We start from the raw sequence: 18,816 nt of genomic DNA, 5'->3' as shown, positions 1-18,816 counted from the left end.
GAGTAAGAGGGCCTGGAAGACAGGCTGGTGTCTGCCTTGTGCAGGAAAAGTAAGGAGCCACCCGCCTCCTGGGAAGCCCCAGGCTGCTGGCTCCGAAGGCCAGTCCTGGAGGAAAATTTGGAGGTTCTAGCTGGAGGCTGTGTCCGGGCCCGGCAAGTGAACAGAGCTCAGAATCCAGCACCCGCCTGCCTTTTGCTGGGTGACTGAGGCACGGAGAGGTCGCCCAGAGCCAGCCCAGCAGAGCTCCCTGCTGGCACGTCCTTTGTGGGGGCCAGTCCCAGGTCCCGCTTTGGGGGGGTGGCGTACGAGGACTGGAGGGCCCAGCCTGCAGCTCTGCCTTGGAGACCAGAGCTGTGAGCCCTGCCCCGGGAACCCAGACCAGCCCCCCACCTCCAGGCCATCACCCCATGGAGACAGGACAGCTCAGCCCAACTCCCGCAGCCCTCTGCGGGTCCTCTGGGTGAGCAGGTGACCCTGGGCTGCCTGGAGGAGGCGGGCAGCGGGGGAGCTTCTGAGCGGGGCTGGGGCAGTGTGTGGGGGGCCCGGGGCTGTGTGCTGAGCCCGTGGCACGGACACAGACCCCAGGCAGGCACTCAAGGATGAGTCTCTCTTTTATTGAGGTTGCAAGCAGGCAGCGCAGCACAGGGGGAGCAGGCAGGACAAGGACGCCAACACGCAGCTGGCAAGCGCTGGGCAGGTGCCCTCTGGCAGGGGGTTCTCTGCGGGCTCTTGGGGCGCCCAGGCAGGCGGGGGCAGGCCGGGAGCCCCAGGCCGGCCCACTGGGGCCTGCGGGTGGTGCCCTGCGTCTAGCTGATGGCGTTCAGAGCATGGGCCAGGGCCTGCATCTCGTCCTGGACGCCGTCCAGGGCGCGCCGGATGGCGTGGGGACTGTCCAGCACGTCGATGGCCAGTGTGTACGGGTCAAACTTCACAGAGAAGGGGCGCTGGATGCGGGAGGCGTAGCTCCTGTGGGGCGGGGGGGGCAGCCGGCAGGGACCCTCAGTCACCAGTGGGGTGGGGCCGGAGGGCGGGGGCCCATCTCCTCCATCACAGCAGGTTCAGAGACCCCAGGACTTTTCTGAGCCACTTGGGCCCCCCAAAGCTTGTTCTGTCCAGCCACCCAGACAGGTCTGGGGATCAAGACCTCCTGCGAGGGCTGGGGGCTATTTATGGTGGGGAGGACAGGCCTTTTCCAAGCGAACCTCTACCAGGCACTCCATCCCACCCTGCTCCTTCCCAAAAGAGGCACAGCCAGGCCTCCTCCTCCAGGAAGGCTTCCAGACATGCGCTCTGGAGAGTCTATTACATCTCTGTCCATAAGCTTGTGTGTGAGAGCCACACCCCCTTTACTCCAGGCTCAACAGATCCTCGTGACAACGGGAGTCTGGCTGGAAAGAGGCCCCTCCCGAGGGTGACCGGGTGGGGTGTGTCGGGCTCTGTCCCCCTCCCCTGGGGAATGCTGGTCACTGCGCCCCCAGCCCAGGAAACTCCCTGCCTACCAGGTGGGAGCCCACCTGGCCCTCAGCCATCCCGGTAGCCCTTCCCCTCTGTGCCCCCCACCACAGCCCCAGATGCTCAGGGGTCAGGAGGCCAGGAAGGACCCATCTTACAAAGTCAGACACATCTGTCTTACGGAGTCAAACTTCACCTTCTGAAACTCTGGCCTTGGCCTGGCCACCAACCCTGCAGGTCTCCCCTCCCCAGACTTGTAGGGGGTCTCGCTGCGGGAGGGGTGCTGTAACTGAGATGAGCCCAGTTTTCTCCCCTGTGAAATGGGTCCGCAGGCCCGGCCTGCTGACCAGCTTGCCCAGTTCGGAGGTGCAGTGTTGTGGTGGGGTGGGGTGGTGTCTCTGCCCGGGAGCCCCGGCCCACCTGAGCTTGTCCTTGGCATCGCTGAAGCTCTCAGACACGAAGTAGACGGGCTGGTAGGTCTGGTCCTGATAGGGCTGCACGGCCGCTGCATCAGGGTCGAAGGCCCGGATCTCGGGCTCCTCGGAAAGGGAGTGCTGGTGGGAGACGGTGGGGCCGGGCTCTCAGGACCCGAGGCGACTGGAGCCCCAGGGCCGGACTCACACCCGCCCGCCCCTCGGGGGTCCTCCCGAGGCCTGGGGACGGTGCGCATGGGAAGGGGTAGGGGCTGCTTCTTCTGTCCCCCAGTAGGCCAGCCCCCTGCTCAGCCTCCCGGGTGGCCTGAGTCCAGGAGGATGGCCAAGATGGCCCTGCCTGCCAGGACCTGGCCCAGCCCTCCCTAGGGGGGTTCTCACCAGGAGCTCCCCGTAGGAGGACAGCAGCCCCGCGCCGTAGGCCTTCACCTCTCCATTCTGTTTGCATAGCCCGAACTCCACGGTGAACCAGTACAGCTGATGGGGTTGGCGGGAGACGCTGCGGTCAGCACAGCGTCTCACCAAGGCCCCGGCACCGCGCCCCCCCCTTCCCGGGCAGAGCTGAGCCAAGCTCCAGGGTGGTGGTGGTGGGGTCACGGCGCGAGAAGCGGAGACCTCAGCCTGCACAAGAGGGCCCAGCCTGAGCCCAGGGCCCTGCAGGGGACCCAACCCACCGTGGACAGCTTCTCAATTTCCTCATCCGACACTCCCAAGGATGCGAGCCCGATGTCCTGTGGAGGGGGAGCAGTGAGGGTGCTGGAGGTGTCTGTGCTCCCCCCGCCCCCGGGTCTCCTGGAAGCTGCTAAGGTGAGAGAGCCTCCTGGGATCCGCTGGGGGCCCGGGGGACCACTCCCCGACGTTCCTGGGAGATCCAGCAGGTGGCAGCACAAGGCCCGGCCTGGGCCCCGGGACCACGGCCTCCCGGGGCCGGTTCTTCCCGGACACTGTGCTGAGGTGGTCTCCCCGCGCCACCAGCCCTCTATTCCAGGACAACGCACGCCCCCTGAAGTCTCACGGCCCAGGTGGGCACTGTGTAGCCCCGGGAGGGTTGGCGAAGAGTGCCCATTGGTGGCCAGCCCCGTGGGTGACCGGGTTCCCAGGCCCCAGGACACACCTGGGAAAACTGCGCGAAGGTCCGGTCGGCGAGCATGGGCACGTGCCCCAGCAGCTCGTGGCAGCAGTCCCTGTGTTGGGGGCGGAGAGTGGGTGGGGCTGGGGCCCCCAGGGCGGGCAGCCTGTCCCCCCCAGCCCCAGACTCCTCCTCCCGTCCTCCTCCGCAGGCCGGGGGGCGAGGGCTGGTCACTCACGGCTCCGGGGAGTGCATGGGCGAGGAGGCGTGGCGGATGTACTGGGTGCACTGGAACACGCGGAAGGCCAGGCTGGCCAGGAAGTCCCGCGCGGACAGCAGGCCGGCCACGGGCCGCAGCTGGAAGCCGGTCCTCTCTGCTGGGGCGGGGGCGGGGGCGGGCGGTCAGGGCGCGGGGCTGGTGCGGGGGGCGGGGGGGGCGGATGGGGTGGGGCGGAGGGCGTGGCCGGGCGCGGGCTGCTCGCCCCCGGGGGCCCCCACGCGGGCACCGCACCCTTCAGGAAGCGTGAGACGTCCTCCAGCTGCGGGATTCGGTCCTCGCGGTACCCGCAGAAGCGCTCCAGCAGCTCGAAGGCCTCCAGGTGCTCGCGGCAGGCGTGGGTGGGGTACAGGCCCCGCAGCGTGGAGTAGACCTCCTTCCTGCGGGCCAGGGGCTCAGGCCGGCGCCTGCTCCCGACCCTCCCTGTGTCCAGCAGCGCCCCCACCCCGTGGGCTCTGCTTTGCGCCCTGCAGGCCCCGGCAGCCTCACGCTGCAGGCCTCTCACTGGCCCACGAAGCCGGCCACTTGGTGCGGGTTTGGGGGGTTTGGGGGGAGCTGTGGGGGGTCCCGGGAAGTCCCTCCTCTACTCAGACTTAGTCTGTCCTCCTGGAGGCCACTGCCTCCGACGGGGATTCTGTGGGTCTTCCCCTGAACCCTTGTCCCCACCCTGCCCTGCCTCTGCCACGGGGTCTCACCAGGTGGCTGTCTCCTCGGCTGTGTACTCCACGTGGGGAATGGGGTCGCCTCTGGGGAGGGGTCTGCGGTCAGTCCAGGCCCCTTCGGGGAGGACGTGTGGGGAGTGGACAGGAGGGGCCCAGGCTGAGCGCCCCGCCGGCCATGTGGCTGAGGTGCGCTGCTTAATCTCTCTGGGCCGAGGTTCCCCTGCTGCGACCACGGTGACAGCAGAGGTGACGGTGTTCATGCCAAGGACATCCCGCCCCTTCCCAAGGGGGTCTAGTGTGAGGCCCGAGGATGGGGTGTGGGTCCCAGAGGTCGCACCCAAGGAGGGTCCTTACTGCTTGTACTGGAAGGCGATCTCGGCGATCAGCTTCCTGCGCTGGCGGTACGCCTGGTCGGAGAAGCCCTGGCGGCAGAGTGGACGCAGTCGGGGGCCGCCCCGCCCCGCCCCGCCCCGCCCCGCCCCGCCCCGCCCAGACGCAGCTGGTGACCCCAGCAGGCACGGCTGGGGGGGGGGGGGCTGCACCCAGCCACGCCTCGCGGGGGCGGGGCAGCCCACAGACACGCCCTCCTCAGCCAGGCCACGCCCACTGCCCATCACCCAGGGAGGCTGGCTCACGGGATGATCCAAGTCCAGGTCAGGGTCAAACTTGGTGACGAGGTGGTGACACTTGTCCAGCTCGGACACTTTCCTTGGGAACCAGAGGACTTCGGGGGTTGCAGGGGGAGGTGGTGGGAGGTGGAAAGACAGGAGTGAGTGCTGGGCACACAGGGAGGGGGCCGCTGGCGGCAGCCTCCCACTCCATCTATGGGGGTGGGGACTGGAGGTGACCCAGGCCCAGACAGCTGAGCAGGAGGCCGCCGACCCGGGCCAGCAGGGAGGGACCCCCGGCCGTGCCCCGGTCCCTGCGGTTTCCCATCTCCGGGGCGCGCGGCCCCACTGTGGGGCCGAGGGCCGCCTCACCTTTGCTCTCCCCGGCGGCACGCACATCTTCTGCCACGCGGCGCAGGGCGCTCAGCAGGGCGGGCACCACTGGGCCGGGCACCTCACAGCGCACGAAGCACTCCAGGGGCGGGCTCCCCGCCCGCAGTGGCTGGGCCGGTCGGGTCTCCAGGTGGTGGAGGTGGGCTTCGAATGTCTTGGGGGCGAGGGGGTGAGAGAGGGACAGACAGAGACAGATGGACAGATGGAGACGGAGGAGGGGGCGCGTGTTGCAGCCCTGCCCCGCCCGGGACCCCGGCGGCCAGGAACACACAGACTACCTCCCAGACTCAGGCGACGACTGCTGCCCGGGCAGATCTCGCCTGGAAAACTGGGCTAATGCACTTGTCTCAGGGTCCCCCAGACTCAGCATTCTGGACGGGGCCTCTGTCTGCCGCCAGTCACCCCCAGGCGGCCTGACATCCCTCCCTGCTGGCCTCGTGCAGGCCCTGTCCAGACCCCCGCAGCTGAGGGTGGGCGCTGACCCTGCCGCGGCCTGGTCAGGGGGCTCTGGTGCCCGCCAAGCAGGGTTGGGGGGAGGGATGGTAGGAAGGGTCCCCTCCCCCACAGGTGGGTGGCGCCAGCAACCAGGGAGCCTCGGTCTCCAAGGCCCTCGGGCCACACGGCCACACGGGAGCTTGAGCAGGCTCTGCGGTCCTGTCTTCGGGAGCCTGTGGGGGGGAGCCAGTCCCTGGCCCCCCGTCCAGCCTGCTGTGACTAGAGCAGCTCACGCCATCGGCTGTACCTCAGCCCCGCCCCGCCGGGGACAGGCCTCCCACGGGCGTCGTGACCGGCCCTTCCTTCAGGACCCACGCCGCCCCCCACCTGGAGTGAGGTGGTGGGCGCGGGGTGGGTGGGGGGCTGGGCTCAGAGACCCCCCAGGCCGGGAGGGGCCCCTCTCCTCGAGGTCCCCACAGCCCCCGGCACCCCTCACCTCAAACACCTTGATAGCCCGGGTCAGCGCAGGGGGCTTGGTGGGCCGCAGGGCGAACAGCAGGGTCAGCACCGCCTTCCCGTCCCTCTCCACCAGGCTGCCCGCCTCCGCGGACTCCGAGGATGAGGCCGCGGCCTCCGCCTTCTCCCGCTCCTTGCGTGCGTCCTGGATGAGGCTCTGCCGCCTCCCGACGAAGCGTGGGGACTGCGGGGAGAGGAGCGCCAGCTGCCCCCGCCCTCGGCCTGCCCACAGCGCCGGGCCGGCTCCAGCACCTCCCCACCTGGGGCTGGGGGCGAGGGCGGCCTCTGCGCCCACCTGACCGGGTCAGGGGACGGGAGGCGGTGGGTCGGGAGCCGTCTGGGGCTGCCCCGGGGCCAGAGGACACAGCGTCCAGGGGTCTGGGATGACCCCTCCTCGTGGCCCCACCTCTAGTCCGGCCTGACAGCACCTTACCCGCCATCCGTCCCTGAGACCACGAGCCCCCGGGGTCGGTGTGTCTGCCTTCATCACTCCCTGAATGCAGAAGCCCCTCTGGGCTCACCACTTGGGGCTGAACTTCCAAGTAGGCCCTGGAGCCCTCGGGTCTCAGAACATGGCCGGGCCTGGGGGAGCCCTCCCCCCAGCCAACCTCGGGCAGGGTGTGGACAGAGTCAGGGGCCTCCATGGTGGGGGGCACCTCGCTGGGACCCCGAGAAGAGGGAACAACCCTCTACCCCATAGCAGGTCCCCTGAGACAGTGCCTGCAAATTAAATTTCCAGAACCCCACCCACGTTTTCATTAAAGCTCTGTAAACGAGCCGATCATCCCAGCCCATCCCTGAGAGTGAACTGGAGACCCTTCTTCCAGCCCGGGAAGCCCCCAGTCATGCAGTCTCAGAGAGGAGGCTGGCCCAGTGGGTCTTCCCAGCACAGGCTCCCTTGAATTCGGGGCTCCCAGGGGGTGGGCCGTGCCTTGGGGGCCATTCCTGGTGGTCAGGGAGGCTCAGGGTTGCTGGAGACAGGAGGGGATTTCAAGACTGGACATCCCACGTGGGGCACAGAACGTGTGGCAGGCGGACGAGTGAGTGACGGGTGGGCAGGCGGACAGGCAGGCCATGGGTGGGGATGGCCCCTGAGCGCAGGCGGACGGGCAGGCCATGGTGGGGATGGCCCCTGAGCGCAGGCAGACTCCAGGCCATGGTGGGGATGGCCCCTGAGCGCAGGCGGACGCCAGGCCATGGTGGGATGGCCCCTGAGCACAGCCTCCCTTCAGCTCAGCAGCACGGGGGCTGCGTCCTGTTAGCCCACCGCCCCCACCCATGAGCCTCTGCTGGGCCTGGGACCCTGTCACACACACACTGGGTCCGGCAGGACCCCCACAGAGATTCAGCCGCCCGGGTTCAGCACAGGACGCGCTCGTGGCCAGGACTGGATGCCAGGCCTTGGCCCGGGGTGTCCGTGTGGAACCTGAGCCTGGGGCCACCCGCCAGACTTTGGGAGTCACCCCTGGGCTTTGGGTTCATTCCGGCCCGTGGGCACCAGCCTGCCCTCTTACCATGATGGCCTCAGCCTGCTTGGCGTCCAGCTCGGAGACGGCCCTGCGGAAGCCCTTGGCCTGCGGCGAGGCGGCGTTGGGGGTAGGCATGGTGCCGGCGAGGTCCGGGCTCCGTCTCCACAGCCCTCTGCCCGGCTGCCTTTATAGGCTGGGCTGACGTCAAAGCCCCCCGGGTCCCCCACCTGCACCTCCTTCACGTCTCCCTCCTGCTGCTGCCGCCTGAGGGAGGCGGGGTGGGCGTGGAGCGCGGAGCCGCCGAGAAAGGGCTCTATCCCATTAAATCTAATTGCATCCACTCTCACAGGCCCCCGGGCGGGTGGCCTGCCCGCCTCTGAATCATCTGGGCTCCAGCAGGCGTGTTCTGCAGGGCGGGGTGCAGCCGGGCCCCTCAGCCCACCCCAAGCGGGTGACAGGCGGCTTCACGGGGAGGTGGTGTTCCGGACACCCCAGGGTGTCCGGCACACAGAACCCTGACCTTTGGTGGCCATCAGTCCAGATACGCAGGCTCAAACCACGGCTGTCTGGAGGCAGTTTGCTTTTCCGGAAGATCCTTCACCCCACCACATTTCCCCGCGGGGTCCTGAGGTCTGTTTCTGCTAAGTGCCCTCGGCAGGAGCATTATCTGCCCCCACGCCAGCCCGCTGTGCCCCGACCCCCAGGCACACCCAGCAGGGCCCGGCATGTTCCAGCAGGGCCTGTCCTCCAGTGTGGAGGAGGGTGAGGGAGGCAGGGCCATGCAGTCTCTAATAACTGCCCCACTTGCCCCTTCACGGCCATCTCCCAGCCCCCCAGCCCACCTTTGGCCCCCCAGTGTCTCCCTAAGGCCCTCTAACTGCTTCTTCTGGGGGAGTCCCCACTTCCGGGACACCCCAGCCATGAGCAGCAGGCTCTGGCCCCTCTGGCCCTTCTCAGGGGAGTCCCTGCACCATGGGGCTCCCAGGACAGCTGCTGTCCAGCGTCTCCTGAGCTCCAGGCATGAGGCCCCTCTGGTGGGACCACCCCCACCCCCCGCCCCAGAGGCCAGGGCACCAGCTGGGACGCACCTCAGCGCCAGGCAGGCGCAAGAGCTGTGGTGTCTACGCTGCAGCCTGGCCCGTCCCCAGGCGTGTTCAGACTCAGCTTTGGGCGGGCTGGAGGGCCCCCTGGCTGTGAGCACTCCCCAACCACGGGCAGCTCTGGGGCCCCTCGGGAAGGCTTCTTCTCTCTGAAAAGGGAACTTCTGGAGGGGGCGTCTCCCCGTGCCCCTGGGCTCTGTGGGTTCCGCAGGGCTGGCCTGTGCCAGGGCCTCCAGGAAGCGGCAGTGGGGAGCAAGGGAGGGCCACCTGGGGGAAACGGGGCGTGCCCGACAGGGCAGCCTCTGGAGGCAGACTTTCTCAAGTCTGGCTGCCCAGGGTGACGTTCTGGACACAGGAGCCGGCTGCCCTGGACTCCCCTTCTCCACTCCCGCAGGCCCACCCCTGGCTGGTGACCAAGTGGTCTCCATCCACCTCCCTGGCACCCCTCGGGCCCCAGGGAAGCACCCACTCTTCATCACAGTGGCCAGCCACGCCCCTCGCCTCCTAGAGCTTCCCCAAAGTGGTCTGACCATGACACTTGCTCCACAATCTTCTGTGGCCCCCCTTGCCCTTTGGAAGTGCCCGAGTGACTCTCCTCACCTCCCCGCTGTTGGTCCCACTCCCTAAAATCCCCGTTTCCGGCTCCAGAAGAGTTTGGGCTCCGTGACGCCCCGTTTGAAATGCTGTTCCTCACCCGTTTCTTCTCCTGGCGAACTCCTATGCATCCCACAAAGCCAGCTCAGCTACGATTCACTCTGCAGTGCCCACACTTTCTTGCCCCTGGTGCGCACCCACTCCCCCTTCTCTGCTCTCATGGCTTATTCCTCCCCCTCCGCACACTCCCGAAAGGCAGGAGCCCTGCTTGCTTGGCCCACGACCGCGTCCCCGTCGCTCGCACAGGCCCCTGCCTGTCTCATCGCCCAGACCCTGCGTTCCTGGAGAACGTGCCACAGTAGGCTCAGCCCCCAGGGCCCCGTCTAGAGGCGGCTCCCCAGGGACGTGTGCTCCTAGTGGAGCTGAAAGGATCTGCCCGAGACCCCGGTGGGAAAGGTGGAGGCTGTGGGTGCCCTACTGCCCCAGGCCAGAGCCACCCTGCCTAGGTCCCCGGTGGTCTCTGGGGTGGCCTGGCCTCCACGCCCAGCATCAGGCTACAGCCCTGGACAGGCTCCCTGTTCCCCCAGAAGCCTGCCGATTCTCCTGTGTACCCCCTTGGTCTCTGGGGTGGCCCGGCCTCCACGCCCAGCATCAGGCTACAGCCCTGGACAGGCTCCCTGTTCCCCAGAAGCCCGCGGACTCTCCCGTGTACCCCCCTGGTACTCGTGTGCTCACCGGGGCCCCGGGCCGGGAGGTGACATGTCTGCCAAATGCTGCACAGGAGGAGCACAGCCTCGCCTCCGGGTGTGGACTTGACCTTTCGGCAAATGTCTCTGCTGATACAAATACTGTTTCTAATCCCTTTGCCGCCCTGAGCCAGCGCTTGCGTGGAAGATGTGTGGAGCCAGCTTTCCGGGCCCGCCTTGGGGCCAGGCGACCCCCAGTGGGACCCCTGGCAGCAGGCAGGTGGACACACTCCAGAAGCCAGGTCGGGCCCTCTGGCCCCCCAGTCCACACCTGATCACGTGTCCATTCACCCTCCCGTCCTGGGAAGCTGTTCCCGTTCACCTGCCCTCCCCCACCCCCAGGCCTGATGCTGGGGCCCCCAGAGCACAGAGGCGCCCCCTGTCCTTTAGCCGTGACCCCCACTGTGTGCGGTACCCTCCCCCGCCCCAGATGCTAAGGGGACCCAGGGTCCCTCAGGCCTGCCCCCGCCAACCTCCTCTCCCCATTTCTGCACCCTGCTCTCCTGCCTGCTCATGGGTCTCCTTGCGGCATCTGCCTTCAGATGGGCCTTCACAGGCCCATTCCGCAGACAGGAAGACTGAGGTGGGTGAGCAATTTCTCTGGGTCACTCAGTGAGTCTTGAGCCCAGGTTTCCCATCTCTTGAGATATGGCTTTTTTAAGGACTCAGTGGTGTCTGTCCCAGGGACTAAGGGGGCTCAGGCCCCAAGGGGAGAAATATAATGGACCCAAGCTGGGCAGGCAGACACCCCAGAGGAGGGTGGGGCTGGACAGGGGTCCCCAGGAGAGGTCAGGCACGAGGGAGCCCTGTGGCCTGGACACGTCTGCGGGGCGAGAGAGGGCCGAGCACCGCAGGCCAGGCTTGGGAGTGAGTTGGGAAGAGAGACCAGGTGTGGAGGTGAGGGGTGCAGGGATGTGGTACAAGGCCAGGTCTCCACCTTTCTGACAGGGGTGAAGTAAAGGAACAAAGCCGGTAATTAAACAGCTAATCCCGCTAGGGGACGGTAAATAAAGAACAGGCTACGGGACACCCCTGTAAGTCAATAGTAACTTAAGAGAGCAGGTGGGCTTAACCGCAAAAGCAAGCAGGCAGGCTGAGCAACAGAACCACGCAGCCCAAGCATGAGGGATGCCCCCAGACAGGAACACAGTGGCATCAGAGACCCGCATCCCGCCAGTGGGCTCGGACGTCAGTGACCTCCAGAACACGCTTCTCCGCACACATAGGAAACAATAATTTATGGAAAGGTGACATTTCAAAGGAAAGACCCTCAATGCACTGAGACTTGGAACGATATTTTCCCGGAGCTACGACAGTCCCGGCGTGGCCACGGAGGGTCAAGCAGAGCAGCTGCCGACCTGGAGGAGCAGCTGAAGACGGAGGCGTGACGTCCACTCCCAACTGAGGAGGGTGGTCTTCTCCCCCGCCCCACTTTCCCTGGGTTAGAAAACCATCGCCCGCTAACTTCTTGGGTGCGGCACCTCTCGCCTGCCCAGTTGTGAGCCTCACCAGCATCCTTTCCGGATAAGACCCTCCTCATCTCTCCCTTTGCCACTCGCTGCAGGGAGACCTAAAGCACGGTGGCACCAGAGCTCTCCAGAGCCCCCCGAAGCAGCACCGAAGGTCTCCCTCCCACCCCTCTGGGCCCCGGCCCTCACCGCTACAACACCGCCACCCTCCCCGGGCACCCCACCCCCGCAGTCACGCTGGGCGATCACAGCTGTCTTGCCGGGCAATTAGGAGGCGCTGAGCTGGAGTGTTTTCTCAACAAGCGAGGCCCGGAGGAGGTAATAGCCTGTAATAATAGTGTGCCCGCTCCTGGCATCGGGCGGGCACTGGCGGGGGCAGGGCCAGGGCAAGCGGCACCTAGCCCCGCTTCCTGCCCGCTGGCCAGCACATGGCCTCGGGTCGGCCCCCAGGCCCAGGCGTCAGCGCCGTGGGGCCCCAGCCCCTCCTCTCCTCCCTAAATCCTCTCCAGAGGACCGCAGCTCTGGGGGTCCCCATCCCGGGACTCTGCAGGGCCCCCCATAGAAAAGCACAGGAGCCTTCCGGAGAGCCGCCAGGGAGAGTGTCCCCAGTCATCCGGGGGCTAAAGGTCACTTCCAAAGTGTCACCGGGATGGTCTTTGGGCCCCGCGTCGTGTGCGACCTGGGAAAGGCACACAGCTGTGTGACGCACTCGGACATGGCAACACACCTCCGGACTCGAGGGCCCTCGGGGTGTCACGCTGCCTGGGCCGGTGGTCTGAGGCTGCAGGAACGGAGGCCTGCATCCCACCCTCCCCCCTGGGGTCAGGGGCAGACCCCACCTGAGCCGCCTGCCCGCCTTCAGCCTCTTCCTGCCGGACCCCTCCCGGGGACAGGCCCGGAAAAGCCGCCCACCGCCACCCAGACTGAGAGAAGGTCCGTGATGTCCCGGCACCCGGGCCTGTCAGCGCTGAAATGTCAGAGCAATTAGCTCTGATGAGCGTCGCAGGGAGCGAGGGGATGGCAGAGCCGGGCCTGGGGCTAGCCGCCCCGCCGGTCGATGCGAGGCGCCCAGGGATAATTGTGCGTTTGGAAGTCGGGAGAGAGCCGGCAGAGCGGGCCACGTGTCCCCACCGCTCGGGAGCGCCACCCCCACTGCACCTGGGCTCCCCAGCCCCCATCCCCAGCCAGGGCCTCAGGTCCAGTGGCTGCCCCCAGACTCCCAGGCACACCCCCATCTCGCCCCCTTTCTGAGCTCCCTTCCCATCAGCTCTGTCTTCTCGTGGCTGGGACTGGCCTTGGCAAGAGGCCCTTGGTTCAGTGCTGGAGACATCTTTAGGGGGTGGGCGGGGGTCCTGGCTCACCCCCTTGTGCTCCAGACCCCATCTTCCCACCCACATGGGTGGTGGTGTTCTCACGTCTCCCGAGGAGCCCTCCGCACCCCCCCAGGGTCCCCATCCCAGGACCCTCCCAGCAGAGATCGGTCCAGCGCTGGGCATGGGCACCGTGGGGCGGAGGTGGAGGCGGGGAGGGACCAGGAGCCGAAACGCTGCTGCCGGTGTGTGTCCCGCAGTTGGGAGCTGCACTCGCAGCTCTCCTGGTCTGTGTGTCCACGCGTGTGCGCATGTGAGCTTGTGCAAGTGCCTGCAGGTGAGCATGTGTGCACACGGCGTGCAGCAGGGCCTTAGCAAGCCTGGCCAGCCGCGGTCAGCGGCACACAGGGCGGCCCCTGGCTCCACGGCCCTCCGACCCTCACCGCAGATCACAGCCACGGCCCCGGGTCCTGCCGGGTGCTGTTGGCTCCCGGGGGTCCCTTCTCAGATGCCCCCCACCTTGTCCCCGTGCCAGTGACTCAGCCGGGGGCCCTCCCCCACGGCTCCCTCCCCTGGTCCTCTCAGCCCTCTGACAAATTAGCCGGAGAAAAGCAGTAAGAGCCGCATTCAGCTGGCATTAGTCAGCCCAGGCAGCTGTGCTTTGACAGCAATCAGGTCCAACAGCAAGACCAGAGCCCCTCCCGCCCTGGGGCCGGGCCTGGGTCCAGTCACCTGGCCCCGCGGCTGCTCGGGCACCCAGAGCCCCCGATGGCGAGGGGCTGCCCCATCCCGCGTCTCCACCCCCCAGCCTCCCACACATCCTGTGGGGAGAGCCCGGCTCCCAGTACCACCTCATTCACCATGAGCCGGGGCTGTATCAGCAGAAGTATCGTGGCCAAGACGTGGGAGGAGACAGCCGTGCTGTGGCCAGTGTGGGCCAGGCCACAGCAGCTGACCCTGTCGGCAGGACGTCTGGGCAGCCGGTGTCCCAGGCTCTGCTCCACCCAGCTTTGCCAGGCGTCCAGCCTCTCTGAGCCCCCTCAGACCTGCCCGCAGGGAGCGCCCAGCAGGGCCAGCCCACCTGCCCCCCCAGGCCCATGGGAGGCCTCCCCGGTGCTCCTGCAGCTGGGCTGGGGTCCTGGGGCTGCCTGTATCTGAGCCCACCCCTCCCCTGCCAGCCTCACTGCCTCTCCTCCCAGGGGAGGGGATGGCGGGGCAGCCCCCTCCCCAGAGGTCCTGCTTCAGGAACGCTCGGGGGGCTGCTCTGAGGTCCCCCCTCATCCCCAACCTGGACATCTTCCGGGCTCAATGGCAGAGACATTGCCCGCCTCCTGCCCGAACAGGCGGCCTCGGGAAGCCCCCTGGTCCTTCGGGAGACACAGCCCAGCCACGGACTCCCATCTCCCTTCATGTGAGATCCCTCTGGCTCTGGGAGCCCAGAACTGGTTGCCAGCACGTGGCCCTCCAGGTGGGGAAACTGAGGCGGGGGGTGTGGCCTGCTGGCTCTCCAAACACACAGCACCTCCCCCCAGGAGGGTGGGGCCTTTGCGGGGAGCCCAGGACTCCCAAAGAAGCCACGCGCTGACACCTCAGTGAGACAGGCTGGGACAGGGCCCCTGCTGGCCCCTCTGCACCGGCCTCCCCGCTGGCGTCTCAGAAGGACAGATCTCTCCCTGGGACTGCCCACTGCCCCCGACCCTGAGCTCTCAGTCTGGGCCTGTGTGTGTGTCCCCACTCAGGCCAAGGTCTGTGCCCCCTGCAGCGCACATTCTCTCTGGGGACCAGACGGGCTGGAAGCAGGGGCCTGGCGGCAGTGACCCTCTGCGCCTCTGCCTGGATTCCGGCCGGGGTCTTGTGGGGGAAGGGGCCCCGTTTCAACCTCCCCAGTTGCCTCCAGCTAATCCCAGCTCAGAGGAGCCCCCGCTGCCGGCTGACATTTCCAGGCCGCGTGCCGCTGACCTGGCTGGCTGTGATATTTAGACAGGGCTTATTTGCTCTTACTTCTCTGTGATGCCTCTGGGGCCCACGGTGAGCTCGGCAGAGACTGAGCTGGCTCACCTGGATCTCAAGCTTGTGTTTTATAAAATAAACGTGTCCAGGCAGCGCCGGCTCCCCCTGCAGCGTGGGTGGACGGGGGCGAAGCCCGTGTGCTCGGGGACGTCACCCTGGGCCTGGGTCTCCGCACCGGGGTGGGTCTGACAGACCCCTCAGAAGCCGAGGGCGCCGCCCCATCCCTGCCTGCCCCTCCACCAGGGGAGGCCAGCGGGGCGGACAGGCCACGCTCTCCTCCATCCAGGCCCTCCGCCCGCCTTTGCACCAGGGCCCTTTCCGTCAGGGGTCCCGTGGCTGCTGGGAGAGGCCCGTGGAGGGTCCTGACAAGGCGTGTGCGAAACTTCTGGGGCCTCCAGCCCCCAGGCCGAGTCCTGAGTGGGAGCAGGGGGCACTCGTGGCCCTGACCCACACCCAGCATGGCCAGGGGAAGTGGACGGAGGGAAACCTCCACGCTCCAGGGAGACAGCGGCCAGGGGTCGCCCCAATGGGGTGGGGCGCTGGAGGATGGGAGAAGGGTGGCATGTCGGGTCATGTCCCCTCACCCCAGTGATTCTGGGAGAGATTTCCAAATTCCTGAGAGTTCCACGGACTTCTGGGCCTCAGAAAGCCCTGGTGAGGGGGTGGGGGTTCCTCTGGGTCCTTCTGTCTGCCCGGCTGCTCCCCAGGGGCGGGAGGGCCGTGAAGAGCCTCAGGAAACAGGCTGGGAGAGGCCATGCCAAGCCCCCAGGAGACCTGGGTGAGCCCCTTCCCAGCCCAGCCAGGCCGGGAGCGGGGCAGGGTCGGGGGTGCAGACCACCATCCCCAGCGGCCCCTGTGACCGCTCGCAGTGGCCCCTGCCCTCCTGCCCCCTCGGCAGCTCCAGGGCTAGGCCCAGCCCCTGGGCACAAACCTCTCCTCGGCTGACCCCAGGGGAGGCCAGACCCCTGCCTTGGACCACCACTAGGGGGCGCTCTGTACAGCGGCCCTTGGGGGGCCCTGGAGAGGGGGCTGGGCTGCAGGGGCAGGGTCGGGGAGCTGCTCCTGGCACAGCCCTGGGACCCCCCCCGCCTCCCCCTTCCCCAGGCGAGGGGATGCTCCTGGCCCCCGGCCCACCACAGCACTTGTGTGGCCGAGACTGTGTGGTCTCTGCTACGACTAATCAGCATAAGTCTGGATCTTCCCCCTGGAGGGTGGTCCTGGTGTCCCCAGGCCCCTCATCTCCGCAGCACCTGCACCGCAGGGCCCTCGCTTCTGTTAAATGAAGAGACAGAATCGGGGTGTTGGGGGAGGCTCAATCAGGCCCCAGGTGGCAAGGTAGAGGGGCTGGAGCCCCCCACCAGCCGGGGGCCTGTGGGCCAGCGAACCCCCAGCCTCCCTTCCTGTAGCAGGCTCCCCACCGCTGTCTCAACATCTCGAGCCCGCCCGCCCCTCCCGCTGCCCCGGGGGTGCGCCCCAGCCCCACCTCCCACCCTCCCCCAGCCGCCATCCCAAAGGCCCTTTGTATTACTGTGCTTGTAAAGTAATTATTTATTTACGAAAATTGCGGTGAGATACACATAAAACAAGAATTACCGTCTCAACCGTTTTCAGCGTGCAGCTCAGGGACATCAAGAGCATTCGCTGTGATACACAGTCACTGCAGCCACTTCTGGAAATCATTCCTCCTCCCAGTGGCCACTCTGTCCGCCCTGAACCCCCACTCGCCGCCCTTGCCCGACCCCGGGTCCCCACACTGAAGTCCTGTCTCCAGGGATGTGATTCCTCCAGGGACCTCTCAGAGGAGGAATCAGGCAGGAGTGGTCCCTCTGTGCCTGGCCTCTTTCACCGAACACAAGGCCCACAAGGTTCATCCATGTTGCAGCTGGTGTCAATATTCCTCTTTTTTTTAAGGCTGAGCAATGTTCCATGAGGTGGGAGTACCAGACCACCCGACCTGCCTCTTGAGAAATCTGTATGCAAGTCAGGAAGCAACAGTTAGAACAGGACATGGAACAACAGACTGGTTCCAAATAGAAAAAGGAGTACGTCAAGGCTGTATCCTGTCACCCTGCTTATTTAACTTATATGCAGAGCACATCATGAGAAACGCTGGGCTGGAGGAAGCACAAGCTGGAATCAAGATTGCCGGGAGAAATATCAATAACCTCAGATATGCAGATGACACCACGCTTATGGCAGAAAGTGAAGAACTAAAGAGCCTCTTGATGAAAGTGAAAGAGGAGAGTGAAAAGTTGCCTTAAAGCTCAACATTCAGAAAATGAAGATCATCTGGTCCCATCACTTCATGGCAAATAGATGGGGAAACAGTGGCAGACTTTATTTTTCTGGGCTCCCAAATCAGTGCAGATGGTGACTGCAGCCATGAAATTAAAAGACGCTTACTCCTTGGAACAAAAGTTATGACCAACCTAGACAGCATATTAAAAAGCAGAGACATTACTTTGCCAACAAAGTTCTGTCTAGTCAAGGCTATGGTTTTTTTTCATGTATGGATATAAGAGTTGGACTATAAAGAAAGCTGAGAACCAAAGAATTGATGCTTTTGAATTGTAGTGTTGGAGAAGACTCTTGAGAGTCCCTTGGACTGCAAGGAGATCCAACCAGTCCATCCTAAAGGAAATCAGTCCTGGGTCTTCACTAGAAGGACTGATGTTGAAGCTGAAACTCCAATACTTTGGCCACCTGATGAGAAGAACTGACTCATTGGAAAAGACCCTGATGCTGGGAAAGATTGAGGGCAGGAGGAGAAGGGGACAACAGAGGATGAGATGGTTGGATGGCATCACCGACTCGACATGAGTTTGGGTAAACTCTGGGATTTGGTAATGGACAGGGAAGCCTGGCATGCTGCAGTTCATGGGGTCACAAAGAGTCAGACACGACTGAGAGACTGAACTGAACTGAACTGAACTGAATGTTCCATCGGACTTCCCTGGTGGCTCAGATGGTAGAGAATCTGCCTGTGATGCAAGAGACCCAGGTTCAATCCTTGGGTTGAAAAGGTCCCCTGGAGAAGGGAATGGCAACCCACTCCAGTATTCTTGCCTGGAGAATTTCGTGGACCGAGGAGCCTGGTGTGCTGCAGTCCATGGGGTCGCAGAGAGTCGGGCACGACCGAGCGCCCGACACAGCCACAGTGTCCATCTCGTGGGTGGGCCCCACTCGGTGCGCCCGTCTTCCGAGGAGGGCCCCAGACTGCTTCCACCCTTGGCTGCTGTGAATGAAACCGCTGTGCGCACAGCTGTGCACGTATCTGCTGAGACTCTGTCTGCACTCCTTTCGAGAACAGACCCGGGAGTGGCACTGCTGGGTCTCATGGGGATTCTGGCTTAACACTTTGAGGACCCTCCATCCCGCTGTCCACGGCGGCCGCATCACTTTACGTTCCCACCAACTGTGCACAAGGCTCCCACTTGCCCACATCTGTGTCGTCGTTTTCATTTGGACTATACAGACACAGACTCTCCTGCAAACACAGACAAGTACACATGTCCACACGCACGTGTGCTCACAGGCACACAGACACGTGTGTGTGTGCAGTGATTAATGCAAAAAATAGAGGAAAACAACAGAATGGGGAAGACTAGAGATCTCGTCAAGGAAATACCAAAAGAGATACCAAAGGGAACCTTTCATGCAAAGATGGGCTCAATAAAGGACAGAAATGGTATGGACCTAACAGAAGCAGAAGATGTTAAGAAGAGGTGGCAAGAATACACAGAAGAACTGTACAAAAAGATCTTCATGACCCAGATCATCACGATGGTGTGATCACTCACCTAGAGCCAGACATCCCCAGAATTCGAAGTCAAGTGGGCCTTAGAAAGCATTACTATGAACAAAGCTAGTGGAGATATTGGAATTCCAGTTGAGCTATTTCAAATCTTAAAAGATGATCCTGTGAAAGTGCTGCACTCATATGTCAGCAAATTTGGAAAACCCAGCAATGGCCACAGGACTGGAAAAGGTCAGTTTTCATTCCAATCCCAAAGAAAGGCAATGCCAAAGAATGTTCAAATTACTGCACAATTGCATTCATCTCACAGGCTAGCAAAGTAATGCTCAAAATTCTGCAAATCAGGCTTCAACAGTATGTGAACCGACAACTTCCAGATGTTCAAGCTGTTTTTTAGAAAAGGCAGAGGAACCAGGGATCAAATTGCCAACATCCAATGGATCATCAAAAAAGCGAAAGAGTTCCAGAAAAACACCTACTTCTGCTTTGTTGACTACGCCAGAGCCTTTCACTGTGTG

At 64.5% G+C, this 18,816-nt stretch overlaps 1 protein-coding gene across 2 annotated transcripts; it reads right to left on the bottom strand.

Moving 5' to 3' along the window:
• Window positions 1-593: 593 nt before the first annotated feature.
• Window positions 594-7,580, bottom strand: TH (tyrosine hydroxylase). Of its 2 annotated transcripts, XM_019955345.2 has the most exons (13): window positions 7,358-7,580; window positions 5,824-6,027; window positions 4,872-5,046; window positions 4,527-4,615; window positions 4,246-4,313; window positions 3,925-3,975; window positions 3,464-3,609; window positions 3,191-3,326; window positions 2,998-3,067; window positions 2,558-2,614; window positions 2,265-2,360; window positions 1,873-2,006; window positions 594-966 (listed from the first exon to the last, which is right to left on the bottom strand). In XM_019955345.2, exons 1-13 carry the CDS (start codon window positions 7,445-7,447, stop codon window positions 807-809), a joined length of 1,476 nt encoding a protein of 491 aa, XP_019810904.1. In that variant the 5' UTR covers window positions 7,448-7,580; the 3' UTR covers window positions 594-806. The 2 variants fall into 2 exon arrangements, with proteins under 2 accessions (XP_019810904.1, XP_070638792.1); XM_070782691.1 differs by lacking the exon at window positions 3,925-3,975.
• Window positions 7,581-18,816: the final 11,236 nt, after the last annotated feature.

This window comes from Bos indicus, chromosome 29 (genome assembly GCF_029378745.1).
Source record: "Bos indicus isolate NIAB-ARS_2022 breed Sahiwal x Tharparkar chromosome 29, NIAB-ARS_B.indTharparkar_mat_pri_1.0, whole genome shotgun sequence".
Taxonomy (NCBI): Eukaryota; Metazoa; Chordata; class Mammalia; order Artiodactyla; family Bovidae; genus Bos; species Bos indicus.
Note: the sequence above shows the minus strand (reverse complement) of the source record. Positions and strands in the feature narration are given on the sequence as shown.

Excerpts from the sequence above, each read along its gene's own strand:
- TH (XM_019955345.2), bottom strand. The coding sequence starts at position 7,447 with ATGCCTACCCCCAACGCCGCCTCGCCGCAGGCCAAGGGCTTCCGCAGG. Across the intron at positions 4,314-4,526 it reads ACCTGGACTTGGATCATCCC|GGCTTCTCCGACCAGGCGTA; the intron begins GTGAGCCAGCCT and ends CTCTGCCGCCAG. Across the intron at positions 2,361-2,557 it reads AAATTGAGAAGCTGTCCACG|CTGTACTGGTTCACCGTGGA; the intron begins GTGGGTTGGGTC and ends CAACCCCATCAG.